Source organism: Lissotriton vulgaris, chromosome 5, assembly GCF_964263255.1.
Source record: "Lissotriton vulgaris chromosome 5, aLisVul1.2, whole genome shotgun sequence".
In the NCBI taxonomy this organism is placed as follows: Eukaryota; Metazoa; Chordata; class Amphibia; order Caudata; family Salamandridae; genus Lissotriton; species Lissotriton vulgaris.
This window is the reverse complement of record NC_141693.1, coordinates 33,807,855-33,822,268: the sequence shown is the minus strand read 5'-3', so window position 1 is coordinate 33,822,268 and position 14,414 is coordinate 33,807,855. Positions and strand designations below refer to the sequence as shown.

The following is a 14,414-nucleotide window of genomic DNA, read 5'->3' as shown; positions in this document are numbered from 1 at the left end:
GATGCAGGTAGAGGTCAGAGGTGCCAGGGAATCCGGGTCTCATCGAGCTGGGCAGTCTTGATCCGGAGGATGGACTTACAGCAAACCGCGGGTGCAGGGTGGCTACTCCTTAGCCACAAGGGAGAGTCTTCAGAAAAAGTCAAGAGTTCCTTTCGTGGAAAGTAGTCCAGATTCAGAATTATCTAATTTGGGAAGGGGGCCTGCTCCTACCTTTATTCTAAGAAAAGGGGCTGGCACGCGACTAGGTCCTGCCCATGGGTGGGACCAGGAGGGGGGTGGTTACACCCTCTCCCTTGTCCGGACTTTCCCCAGCTCAGGAGCTGGTGTGCCCCTGGAACTGGTTCTAGCCGGCATATGCACAGTGAGCACCGGGGTGCCACTTGCAGTCACCTTCCTCTCAGCCCTGCCTACCTGGGATACACAAAACCCTGTCTGGGATGGTGCTAGCACCGCCCCTAACAGGAAACCCTTTGTCCGAGCTCTCCTCGCTGGAAAGACTCCCAGCAGCAGGAGGTCAGACTTGTGTCTGTGGTGGCAGCATCCATTTTGTGATGCTGAGGCTTGAGTTAACTTTAACAGGGGTTCACAGTTACATACATGTCGTGTCCCTCTAGAAGGGTGGAATGCTAACCCAGTCGCCAGAATTGGCGAGGGGTTAGTATTCCAATTCGTATGACACCTTACTCGACATGTTTTGATAAAGCGCTACCAAAGTTGGCAAATAACCGCGAGGATTATAAGGCACTTAAGAGTATATGGTACGTGTTATCATAGAACAGCTATTAGGACTTGGTTCCGCAACCTGCAGACGGGCTCAGCTCATGCCAGAGCACCATCTCACATAATTCCAAGCACTCTGCCTTCAGGATTGTTAAGGCCTGCCATAGGAGTGACTGATAGGAATATATGTGTCCATTTTAGGGTTAGATATAGTTATACTATATCTAAAGCAAAGGGTGATTACACCACCTTGCACCAGCTGTCGTGCAGCCAGTTGTCAGATTTAGATGGCCAGCCAGGGGTGGCATAATACATGCTGCAGCCCCTGGTAGGCCCTGGGTACACCTATGCCCTGAGTTACAGGGTCTGATATGGTGGCCCAGTACCAATTGGTAAATGCACCTAAGGTACACGTGTCAATTTAGAGAGAGAACAGCTAGGCTGTGGGTCTGATTAGCAGGCCCACAGCCAGGGAAGTCATAAACCAGTGAAGCAAAAAGCAAAAATCTGGGGTGATCATAGGATTGCAGACCCTTCTTTCCTACACGGGTCTCTCAGACCAATATTGGACCTCAGGACCCTCAACCTGTACATTTTGTCGGAGCATTTTCATATGCTCACTCTCCAGCAAGTCTTACCATTGCTTCGCCAGGGAGACTTCCTAGCAACTCTAGACCCCAAGGACGCATACTTTCATATACCAATACACCCTGCTCACAGAGTATCTAAGGTTCACCATTCAAGGACAGCACTACCAGTTCAAAGTCCTACCATTTGGTGTCACAACAGCTCCACGAGTGTTCACCAAATGCCTAGCTACAGTGGCAGCGCATCTGCGGAGGCAACACATACATGTGTACCCATATCTGGACGATTGGCTAATACACGCGCCATCAGCCCGCAGTGTGCCACCCACATGTCAAAGACCATCCATCTCCTGCACAGTTTAGGCTTTTCGCTAAACTACCCAAAATCACATCTGCAACCCTCCCACGTCCAACAGTACCTGGGAGCAACAATAGATACACTGGCAGCAAAAGCATATCCCAACGCCCAAGCATATCCCAACGCCCGAGAAAACTGTTTGAGCTAATCAAGTCACAATCAAAGGAGCAACCACAACCACTAAACACTGGGCGTGAGGCACCCTCCTGTGAAGACTTCGCTGCTTTCTTTATCCAAAAAACCGACAAAATAAAAAGCGATCTCCTTATTGACGCAAGCCTCTACTCCAAACCCCAATGCCTAGCACCCACTGAACCAAAAAACAATGCTACATGGTCAACCTTCGGCATATACTCGGAAAAAGAAATTGGCAAACTGCTCAGCACCCTGAAACCATCCAATCACCTCACGGACCCCCTCCCTGCCTCCGCAGTAAAAGACTTTACCCCTTTTCTTCTCCCTCTCTGGACTAAAATTATCAACAGCTCTCTCCAACAAGGCATCATACCCGACTCCCTCAAAGTTGGCCAGGTCACACCTCTGCTAAAGAAACCTACAGCCGACCCCTCGGATCTCAACAATTACCGTCCCATCACCAATATCCCCACTCTCGCCAAACTGCTGGAAAAATGCGCACAACTACAATTGTCTAAACACATTGAGCAATTCGATCTCCTCAACCCTCACCAGTCAGGCTTCCGAGCAGGACACAGCACAGAAACTGCTATGACTCACATAATTGACGACGCACTTCAAATGCTAGACCAAAACGACACCTGCCTCCTCATCCTTCTTGATCTCTCCTCAGCATTCGACACCGTTAAACATGAGAATCTACTAGAACTACTAAACACAAGAATGGGCTTATCTGGAACTGTCCTCAAGTGGTTCACTTCCTTTCTTCACAACAGGTCGCAAAAATTTAAGAGCAACAACCTGATGTCCTCGCCAATACCTGTAACGCTAGGCGTCCCCCAAGGATCTTCTCTATCCCCAACTTTGTTCAACCTAGTCATGGAACCTCTCACCACCTTGCTACAAGCATCCAATGTACACTTTCACATGTACGCTGATGACACCCAACTTTACCTCAAGCTACAATCACCCAATGACATCCTGCTCCTGAACTCAACGATCAGTTGCACCCAATCCTGGCTTGCCGATAATCACCTCAAACTCAATGCCCTGAAAACAGAGTTCCTTCTGATCTCACCCCCAGCGAAGATATCCACCACTCAACATTGGCTTAAACTCCTAACCGCACTTAATGTCCAACCCACCATCGTGGATTCAGCAAAATCTTTAGGCATAACACTCGACACTAATCTGAACATGCAGCAACATATCAGCAAGGCAACAAAGGGAGCGAACTTCCAGATCAATACTCTGAGGAAACTTAAACCCTACCTCCCAGCCAAAGACTTCCAAACTGCAGTACAAGCACTAGTCATCCCACGAATTGAATACGGCAGCACCGCCCTCTGCGGACTCCCCCTAACTACAACCGCACCACTAAAAGCTTCTCTAAATGCTGCAGCGAGACTCATCACGGGGTCAAAAAAGCACTCCCACATTACCCCTGACTTGAAATCCCTGAACTGGCTGCCTTTTGAAGCCAGAATACATCTGAAAATCGCCTGCATGACACACAAGGCGGTACACCTAAACTCACCCGGCTACCTCGCTCAGAAGTTGACAATCTCTGGGGGAAGTAGAAACACGAGAGGCACAAACAATCTCCTGCTGAAACCTCGAAGATTCCGGAAGGAAAAAACATGCAAGCGCTCCTTCTCAGGAATGGCGCCTAGGATCTGGAACTCTCTCCCTCCCGAAACCAGGCTTATCCCCTCCACTGCACTCTTTAAAAAAGAAGTAAAAGCTATCCTCATGGCTAAATACACTTGAGCTACTATCTCGAACCCTGTTAACACCCTGCACCGATCTGTATTACATGTTTGACCCTTGACCTATTTGTAAGAGTTGTTTTTATCATTCACATGATTGGCTTTGTCACTTAGTTGTACTATTTATACTGTGATTTATTGATTTACTTGTTTGAATATGCTCCCCCATGCACCCTTCTATGTAAAGCCTGTTTACCTGTTTGACTTTGCTCCCTGATGTACCCGTCTATGTAAAGCGCTCTGATATCTGTAAAGATCTTGTTTGCGCTATATAAAACTTTTTAAATAAATAAAAATAAAATAAAAAAAAACGCAGCACGGATCAACGGAATACAAACATTGATCCAAAGGTTCAGACCCCAACACTCATTACCAGCTCGAGTGTTTATGCAACTAATAGGCATGATGGCCTCGTGCATATTCATAGTCCCCTCATGCCAGGCTACATATGCGTCCGCTCCAAGAGTGCCTAGCAAGGCAGTGGAACCAGGCTCAAGGGCGATTACAAGACCTAGTGTTGGTGACCAGTCGGGCATACAACTCTCTGCATTGGTGGAATCCACAAAACCTTTGCAAGGGGCGACTGTTCCAAGAGCCTGTCCCACAAATAGTGTTGACCGCGGACGCATCCCTACTGGGATGGGGAGCCCATGTCCTGCACTACACAGTACAGGGACTCTGGACTGTACAACAAAAGAAAATGCACATCAACCTTCGGGAGTTGATGGCGATCTTTCTAGCCCTAAAAGCGTTCAAGACACACTTATGCAACAAAGCTGTTTTGATCCGGACGGACAACATGACAGCTATGTATTACATTCGAAAACAGGGAGGAACACACCACAGCTGTCGCACCTAGCTCAAGCAATGTGGAAATGGGCCATTCAGAGGAACATGTTTCTCATGGCAGAGCACCTCCCAGGCAAGGACAATCAAGTAGCCGACCTGCTCAGCAGGCACAGTCAACAGATGCACGAATGGGAAATACACCCCAAAGTGCTCCAACCATTCTTCCGGAAGTGGGGACACCCGGAGATAGATCTGTTTGCCACAAGCAAACGCAAAATGCAAGTTCCCGCATCAGCAGGGCAATGCGATATGAATGAACTGGTCAGGCAAATTTGCGTACGCTTTCCCCCAGCTCCATTAATACCGCTGGTGGCACGCAAAATGCGCCAACATTCACTGACGCTAATCCTAGTTGCTCCCACATGGGCGAGGCAACCATGGTACACGACGTTCCTAGAACTGTCATTGGTGCCTCATCAAAGACTGCGACTCACACCCAATCTTCTAACTCCGAGCCATGGAGAAATCCAACCCCCAGATCCGCAACAGCTGAACCTGGCGATCTGGCTCCTGAAATCCTAGAGTTTGGATACCTAAACTTGCCCCCAGATTGCATGAATATTATCAAAGAGGCAAGAAAACCCACTACCAGAGCATGTTATGCAGCTAAGTGGAAACGTTTCGCAATTTACTGTAGTAACAACAATATTAACCCACTTGATGCTTCTACTCAAAACATCATTTGCTATCTCTTGCACCTACAACGTTGCAATTTAGCCTATTCATCCATCAGGATACATTTAGCTGCGTTAGCAGCATATCTTCAAAACAGGCAACACCTTTCACTATTTAGAGGGCCAGCAATTAAAGCGTTTATGGAAGGACTTAAACACGTAATTCCTCCAAGACACCCACCTTCACCAGTCTGGAATCTGAACATTGTTTTAACCAGACTTATGGGACCACCTTTTGAACCACTACACTCATGCAAACTTCAATTTCTTACTTGGAAGGTGTCTTTCCTTATTGCCATTTCTTCGCTTCGAAGAGTTAGCGAGCTGCAAGCCCTAACTATTCCAGAGCCATTCATTCAAGTACATGCGAATAGAGTAGTTCTCAGAACAAACCCTAAATTCATGCCAAAAGAGGAATCCCATTTCCATATAAATCAAACCATAGACCTGCCAGTGTTCTTTCAAAACCCACAAACAGTAGCTGAAAGGGCCTTGCATACTCTAGATGTCAAGAGAGCTCTGCTATACTATATAGACAGAACTAAGGCATTTCAAAAGACTAAACAGCTGTTTGTTGCTTTCTCACCGCAACACAAGGGCAACCCTATTTCCAAATCAGGTATAGCCAGATGGATCGTTAAGTGCATCCAAATATGTTATTTGAAAAGCAAAACGCACCTTAACAGTTCCCCCAAGGGCACATTCCACACGCAAGCTAGGGGCATCCATGGCTTTTCTAGGTAATATTCCCTTACACGAAATTTGTAGAGCAGCCACATGGTCAACCATACATACATTTACCAAACACTATTGTGTAAATGTACATTCAAAACAGCAAGCTGCTGTAGGACAGGCTGTTCTCAACTCTTTTCCAGACTGGTGCAGCTGACACAGGCAGCCGCTAGGGGAGATACTGCTATACATTCTATGCACAGATCTGAATTCAGCAGCCCACATGTCTCGAACAGAATATGCTACTTACCAGTATGCATCTGTTCTTGGCATGTAGGGCTGCTGACATTCATATCGCCCACCCGCCTCCCCGGTGCCTGTCGCAGCTGCAGCATTCACTCTTTGCATGGACATCTTACTGTACTATACTCCATCTCTGCCACAATAGCGAAAAACAATCTGAGGATGGAGAGGATGCCCATGCGCACTGTAGTCCGAGGGGGGAGCCACCTATCTCGTGATACTTCGAAGACTTCTAGGACAACAAAGTGCTATCATCCGGACCCAACACTAGGCGACGATCTATGCACAGATATGAATGACAGCAGCCCTACATGCCAAGAGTAGATGCATACTGGTAAGTAGCATATTCCTTAGCTGGCCTCAATGCGTTCGGAGTCAAAAGACGAGCAGCATCAGTCTAAAAACGGGGGGGGGGGACGGGGGGCTTTGACCACACAAAAAGAGGCACTTGCCTTCATCCTCCACTGTTTTCCCACCCGCACCCTCCACTGTTTTCCCTTCTCACTAACCTGTGCATGCCACCCTCCTCCTGGAGTTTGGAGGGAGACCGGGCCTCGCCAAAGGGCTTCCTCCACAGGAGACTCATCGGAGTGTGTGACCGCCTCCTGCTCAGCTGTATCGGTTTCGTTATGGGAAGATGCAATCAGGCGCAACCCTCTTCATTTCGCTCTTTACTGTCACCCCCTTGTTTCTGTCTCAACATTCTTTTCTCCACACCTCCATTTCATCTGCCTGTCCCTTTTCTCTGTTTACTTTCTGGGTCCATTCTGTGGGGTTAAGTCTTTGTTTGTATTTCATTTACTGTTTGTTCTTCCTATGTGTTAATTCCTTTTTCTCTTCTAGTCGTTGGAGAAACACCGTCTCCGCGAGGAATCTCAGGTTAGTTGTCCTCCTTTTTCACACCTTCTACGGGTCCATTGCACCTTCCTTTTTAGGTCTCGCGCACGCAGTGTGCATGCACTGCATATTAGACCTTTAGCCGTCGTACAGCTCTTTTTCCAAGCACATACTCGTGCTTGTGGCGTCATACAACTTGCGGAAGTGTGCAGCGGCGCGCCACAAGCACGAGTGTGTGCTTTGAAAAAGAGCAAACAGCTGCTGCTTAGCACACGCGCCTGCACTTCCCCCTCCCCCACCTCTCCCACTTGTTTACTACTTCAAGGCTCAAGCCCGCCCAGCTGCAAGAGTTGTCTTCTGTCTGCGTGCATGCACCCCCCCAACCCCTCCCACTTGTTTACTTCAAGCCTCAAACATTCTTCGAAAGAGTATCCCAACACTCCTTTCCAACCCGAAGTTTGGTTTTAGGTGCGCATCTGCTGACTTCAATTGGCTCAGCTAGGCACCCCTTCCGGGCTTGTTTAAGCACGCTCCACGAAGCTCGTGCTGAAGGAATTAGTTTTTTTTTTCTGCCCATTGTGTGACCTTTCCTTTTCCAATGAAAGCCCCGACACCCTCCTCTTCCCACTGTGAGATGCTCTGACCATCAAACCACGGGATTTATGCTGGTTGCACCCCAGCAGTTTACCCTCTCACCTCAACGGCGACCTGCACGCCCGCACTCTACTTTTCCTCGCAGCCTCCTGTGCCCCCCCCCCTTTAGAAATGTCACACACCTGGAGTCTTTTCTTTATTATGACATATCATGTCTACCACCACTATCCAGAGTTTAGAATGTGCCTGCGTAATTTTGTGTTACTGTGTCTGCGCGTGTGTGTGCGTGTGTGTGCGTGCGTGTGTGTGCGTGTGCGCAAGCTAGTGCGACTGAGTACATGCGTGTGTGTGTGTACGATGTTTCTACAATGATTAGCTTTCTTCCTTACTGAAGACCGGGTCTTTCATAAACAAGCCAAACCTGGGAACAATCTGCAGCTGTATTTCTGCCAGGTAAACGTAGGGTCTATTACTGTGCAGGAATCCTCCATACACTGTTATTCAAAACCAAACACGTGTCTCATACCTTGAGCGATTTACTCCAAATGTAAGTCACTGCACCAGCCCCCCGGCCTCCTACATAATGCACTCTCTGGCTCCGACAGCTGTAATATTTCAGAGCGGGTTGTACTTCTTATGACTCCGCCAAGTCGGACCCTTTTAGTAGTTACAGAAACCAAATGCGCATATTGTACACGGCGGTCCACCGATATTGCTTTAAAAAGTTGACTCACTTAAGCTGTTCAGTCGAAAGTCAACATGCAGATAAAGACCCTTTCAGCAGCGTGAAGCCCGGCTCTTAATCTGTGACAAACTTTTCTCTTTAATTATAATGAAATACTCCAGCTGCCACCAACGTGTTATTAATGTTCTCTGCGCCGAGGAACATGACTTTCAGCACAGCACTCATATGCTGGCTGACTGGGGCAGTACAGTACATCAGCCGCGTGGGGGCTCACCCGTACATTATCAGAGGCAGCTGTGAATATATATATATATATATATATATATATAACGTCACTAGAGCAACGTCAACCGCAAGGCAGCGCACCACTGTACTGTAGTGCATTTAATACAGGAGCCTACGTTGCTGCAGATTATCGCTTGACCAAAGTCGTCCAGGATCAGTCGGGCGTCAAGTGGGCCGGGTCCTGCCGGTGCTCTGCACCAGCAGCTCGAACAAGCATTGGCATAGCCAATAGGTCTCGCCTTTGGGACCTTATAAATTTATAAGTGTTAAGCCATGCAACAGTTATTGTTGTTGCAGTAAGGATATTGTGCTGCTTAACTAAATACTTATAAGGTCCCAAAGGCGCGACCTATTGGCTATGCCAATGCTTGTTAATATTTGTAAGTCACCTCTATAGTACGTCTACCTAACCCTAAAGGAAGGGTGTGTTATGTTAAAAGTTGGACCTGTAGCCTCCAGTTTGTATGGTTTTTACTGTTAAAAGGCTAGCAGCCCCATTGGCGAGTGCAGAGTTACAGGCTGACATCTCAGCCTTGGTAACTTCTCTATGAAACTACTAAAGTTGTCACTTCAAGGTATAAAAATGTTCGAGGCATGTGAGCTGCTGAATTCATATCTTGTGCATAGATCGGCGCCTAGTGTTGGGTCCGGATGATTGCACATTGTTGTCCTGGAAGAGTCTTCGAAGTATCACGAGATAGGTGGCTCCTCCCCCGGACTACAGTGCGCATGGGCATAGTCTCCATCCTCAGATTGTTTTTTTCCGCCATTGGGTTCGGATGTACTTTTCGGAAACTTTTCTACAAGGCCAGAAGGCCTTCGGGGTCGTCGGTATTATTATTTCGATCGGTGCCGAGTTCTTGTTCCAGTTCTTTTCGAGCAGGATGTTGGAGAGCCGCGTGGCCTTTTCGACACCAGTGGCCCGATCGTCGATGGAACGGAGCCTGTTCAAATGATGCCCCCTTTGTAACTCTAAATACCCGCACATCGATGTACACCCCGTGTGCAACAAGTGCTTATCACCAGTCCACAATGAGGACAACTGTCTAGCTTGTGCTCGATTCCGGTCAAAGAAGATGCTTAGGCTCCGACGTGCAGCGAGACAAACAATGACGAAGCCAGCGCCCGAACCGGTGAATATCTTCGATGAAGACGACGATGAGGTCGTCGAGACTGAGGATCCAGAACAGCCGTCGGATCCGGGTTCGGAGCACGACTCCAACTATTATGAAGACTGTAGGAGAGTAGGGTCTGCAATCCTTTGATCACCCCAGAATTTTGATTTTTGCTTCACTGGTTTACGACTTTCCCTGGCTGTGGGCCTGCTAATCAGACCCACAGCCTAGCTGTTCTCTCTAAATTGACAAACATGTACCTTAGGTGCATTTACCAATTGGTACTGGGCCACCTTATCAGTCCCTGTACAGTATACCTTAGGTATCCAGGGCATAGGTGTACCCAGGGGCATCAGCATGTATTATGCCACCCCTGGCTGGCCATCTAAATCTGACAAAACTGGCTGCACGACAGCTGGGGCAAGGTGGTGTAATCACCCTTTGCTTTAGATATAGTATACCTATATCTAACCCTAAAATGGACACACAGATTCCTATCAGTCACTCCTATGGCAGGCCTTGACAATCCTGAAGGCAGAGTGCTTGGAATCGTGTGAGATGGTGCTCTGGCATGAGCTGAGCCCGTTTGCAGCTTGCGGAACCAAGTCCTAATAGCTGTTCTATGATAACGCATACCATATACTCTTAAGTGCATTATAATCCTCGCGTTTATATGCCAACTCTGGTATCGCTTTATCAAAACATGTCGACTAAGGTGTCATACGAATTGGAATACTAACCCCTCGCCAATTCTGGCGACGGGGTTAGCATTCCACCCTTCTAGAGGGACACGACATGTATGTAACTGTGAGACACGCCCGTTCTCTCTCTCTCTCGCGCGCGAGAGCACGCCCGAGAGAGAGCACACGCGTGCTCTCTCTAGCGCTCTCTTTCCCGTGAGAGAGAGCACTCTCTCCCTCGCGCGCTCGCGCTCGATCTATTGTGATCTCTCTCGTGATCTCTAGCCCTCTAGCCTCGCGCTCTAGCCCTCTCTTCTCGCGCTCTAGCCCTCTCTTCTCGCGCTCTAGCCCTCTCTTCTCGCGCTCTAGCCCTCTCTTCTCGCGCTCTAGCCCTCTCTTCTCGCGCTCTAGCCCTCTCTTCTCGCGCTCTAGCCCTCTCTCTTCTCGCGCTCTCTAGCCCTCTCTCTTCTCGCGCTCTAGCCCTCTCTTCTCGCGCTCTCTAGCCCTCTCTCTCTTCTCGCGCTCTCTAGCCCTCTCTCCTCGCGCTCTCAAGCCCTCTCTCTTCTCGCGCTCTCTAGCCCTCTCTTTTCTCGCGCTCTCTAGCCCTCTCTCTCTTCTCGCGCTCTCTAGCCCTCTCTCTCTTCTCGCGCTCTCTAGCCCTCTCTCTTCTCGCGCTCTCTAGCCCTCTCTCTCTTCTCGCGCTCTCTAGCCCTCTCTCTCTCTTCTCGCGCTCTCTCTGTCTGTCTCTGTCACTCTTCCCCCTGCGGTCTCTTCCCGGCCTCGCTCTTCCACTCTCGTTGTCCAGCACCGGCTCTCCTTCTGCTGGATTCAGGCTCGCTTTCCCTGGCTCCATCACCTCTTTGAGGATTTTTTAAATAGACTTTTAATGCAGAATCACACATTGACGCTTTGTTTTTCAAGGTTTTTCATTTGGTGGATATTTTCTTACAATGTATCATTGCTGCGAGTGTGCACTTTAAGTGTATGAAGTCACGAAAACCAGTAAATCGGTGTTGGGGTGGGGTAGGGGTCTGCTACCCTCTGAGGCTGCTGGAGGCCCTGTAGGCTGTGGCCTGTGAATGCTGATACAGGATTCTTATAGTGCCTAGAAGCTGTGTGTGGAGGACACTTGAACCCAGAGGATGTTCTGATGAGTGTCTGAATCCATCACTTGGTGCCCCCCCCCCCCATTCACAGCTGCTCTTCAAGACAGTTTCCCGCAAACAATATATTTATTCTTTGTGTTTGTGTTTCAGATGCACATCGGAGGCGCTGGCCTCTTTGGCTGGTTCTGGCGGTGCTGGGGTCGGCGCTGGCGGCGGCGATCTGGAAACGGGAAACTTTAAAGCGCTTTTTCACCTCTGGGTCCAGCACCGGAAGTGACGTCGAAAGCAGCACGAGCCAGGGGTCACAAACAGCGATCTTGACTGGAGGCTCCTCAGTGTGATTCAAACCTCAGAGTTACACTGAAGTTAAGACTCGTAAATATCCCCTAGATACTTGAGCGGCCCGAGCTGTGCATTGAGGCGCTATTCTGTGGACAGGGGTTTCCTGCCTGTACCCAGGAGTGTGGTCTTTTTTGAAAGGCCTCAGTATGAGGGGGTCTCCATAGGATGTCTCTAGTATAGACTGCATCCTTTAGAAGCGAGGTCCCTTCTCAGGCTTGGAACAAATTCAGTGACCGACCCCTGACTGTGCCTGAGAGATGGCTCTGAGCCAGAATTGAACCAGTGACGCCAAAGTATTACTAACACTCTGGCATGTCTAGTTTAGTATTAAACGTGTACTGTTTACAGTCCGAGAGGCCGGGGCAGGCCCTGTGTTTAAAGGATGACCAACTATCCCTCCCCACCCCCAAAGAACCTGTGGAGCTGGGCTTCCTTTTCTCACCTGTGATTGACCCCGTCTGTGCTTTCATCTTGCTGTGAAAGACCGCCTTTATTTATGTCCTGTGGCTATTTTGTAGCGATTTCCATTTCCCTATTATTGGCCCCTATTTTATACTGAATCTGACTTTTTAATTCTGGTCCGCTTAATTTTAATGTAATAACTGGACATTGCGTTTAGTATTCTACTGTTTAACATTGAGAGGAACACGCACTTTAAGCAAATTGTGCAATATTTATAATGTTTTAATATATTCATAAACCTGTTATACGAAATAAACTATTCTTGGGTAAATCGCTCTATTAGTGTAATTATTGTATATTCTATGGAAGGATTGTTCCCGTTCCCGTTTTTTTTTTTTTATATATTTGTGTTGTGTGTAATTTAAGATTGACTTTGTGAGTATTGTGATGTTTTTATTATGAATTGTCTAAATTGTGTGTACTTTTATGGATTGCAATATATCCGAAATAAAGTCAATTTGATTTGATTTGGAAGGATTGTTCAACACTACATTCTTCAGCTGTACATGTTGCACTAGATATAAATGTGTGTGCACGTATTTATTTCTGGATCTAATCTGCACTCTGTGTTCACAATGTTCCATGCACTTTAGGAGACTGTGAAATAAAGTTTTCTTTCTGTGACGTTGTGTGTCTGGATGTGAGCTCAGCTCTGTTGTGTGGGTCTGGATGTGAGTCCAGCTCTCGCAGGCGCAGCTGGAATTATTACTGAGCGAAGAGGACCCCTGAACATCCTCCCTTCTCTGAAATCTGCATGATAGGTTAACCTACGTTTCCATTTGATTTTTACTCCAGTTAAAAACAAATGGACCTGTAATGAGTTTATACCATCCCGCTGCATCCACAACCCCACCTCCAGAGCCAGGCCTACCCTCTCCCGCTCTGCCTACATAAACTCCTTGACAAAGCAAACGAGGGTTTAAGGCAGAGGTCTTCAAACTTTTTTATGTTGAGCCCCCCCAGCGGAATTTCTTTGAATGTTGCCCCCCCCCCCCCCCCCCCCCCCCCCCCCCACTGACAGAAATCTCTGGAATCTGGTACACTACATAATCGACCGCCATTCACATATTCCAGGCCATATCTAGCAAATAATGTTAAACACAGTAAGAGTGTTTAATAAAGTGCAGGTTTGTGAGTGGGTTTCGTTAAATGAGAGAGGCTTATTACATGGTTCAAATCACAATTTTCTCAGATAAAATATGCACAAATTGTACTTACTAGGGTTTTACTTATGCAGTTGAGTGATGATCGGACAGTGTTATTTGGTGCAGCTCGTTCACCTCCTAAGTAATTACCCTAAAGCCAGGCACATACCTACCAACCTCTGCATAAACATTGTGAAAGGAAGTGAGCAACTCACTCCCAGACTTGTTGCACCTTTTCAAATTGTTCAGCGTTACCAATACAACTGAAGGCTTTGTCTTGATGAAACGTGGGTAACTATCAAAGGAGGTGGCCATAGCAAGCAAGGAAGGAAAGCCTAGCACATTTATTTTAAAACGAAGGATCTCACAGGGTGGTGACATCTTTTCCTGTGATGTCATGTGACAACAATGCACATTGCTTATGCTCATTACTCCCCCTCCACTTGTTTTTTTAGGACTTGTGCTCTGAGTGGGGGTTCGAATTTCCATCACTTTGTGGCCAATGAAACAGAGAGGTTAATTTGCGCTGAGTTGAGGTGCTGAGCCCCTGCTGGACCATCACCCCCCTCGAACACCCTTAACGACTGGAACCCAATCTCCACTGAGGACACCATCCGCCTGATGAACTCCATCCACTCAGGATCCCCCACAGACCCATGTCCTCACCACATCTTCAACAAAGCAAACTCCGTCATAGCACCGCACCTCAGACGTCATCAACTGCTCCTTCAACTCCGCCACCTTCCCGGAAAGCTGGAAACACGCTGAACTCACCGCCCTTCTGAAAAAACCCACAGCGGACCCCACCGAACTCAAGAATTATCGCCCCATCTCGCTCCTTCCTTTCCCGGCCAAAGTCATCCAGAAAGCTGTCAACAACCAGCTCGCCGCCTTCCTCGAAGCCAACAAATCCCTCGACTCCTCACAGTCTGGCTTCCGAGCAAAACACAGCACTGAGACCGCCCTCATCGCAGCAACAGACGACATTCGAACTCTACTGGACAATGGAGACACAGTCGCCCTCATCCTCCTCGACCTCTCTGCAGCCTTCGACACAGTCTGCCACAGCACCCTTTTACAACGCCTCAAACATCGG

At 48.1% G+C, this 14,414-nt stretch overlaps 1 protein-coding gene across 1 annotated transcript in view; it reads left to right on the top strand.

Moving 5' to 3' along the window:
* LOC147710052 (uncharacterized) overlaps window positions 1-12,645 on the top strand; it is a 72,048-nt gene extending 59,403 nt beyond the window's left edge. Inside the window, exons 3-4 of the mRNA XM_086920709.1 lie at window positions 6,911-6,946; window positions 11,520-12,645. Of these exons, the coding sequence (XP_086776835.1) occupies window positions 6,911-6,946; window positions 11,520-11,710 (227 nt within the window). The 3' untranslated portion in view covers window positions 11,711-12,645. The remainder of the gene's footprint in view (window positions 1-6,910; window positions 6,947-11,519) is intronic.
* Window positions 12,646-14,414: the final 1,769 nt, after the last annotated feature.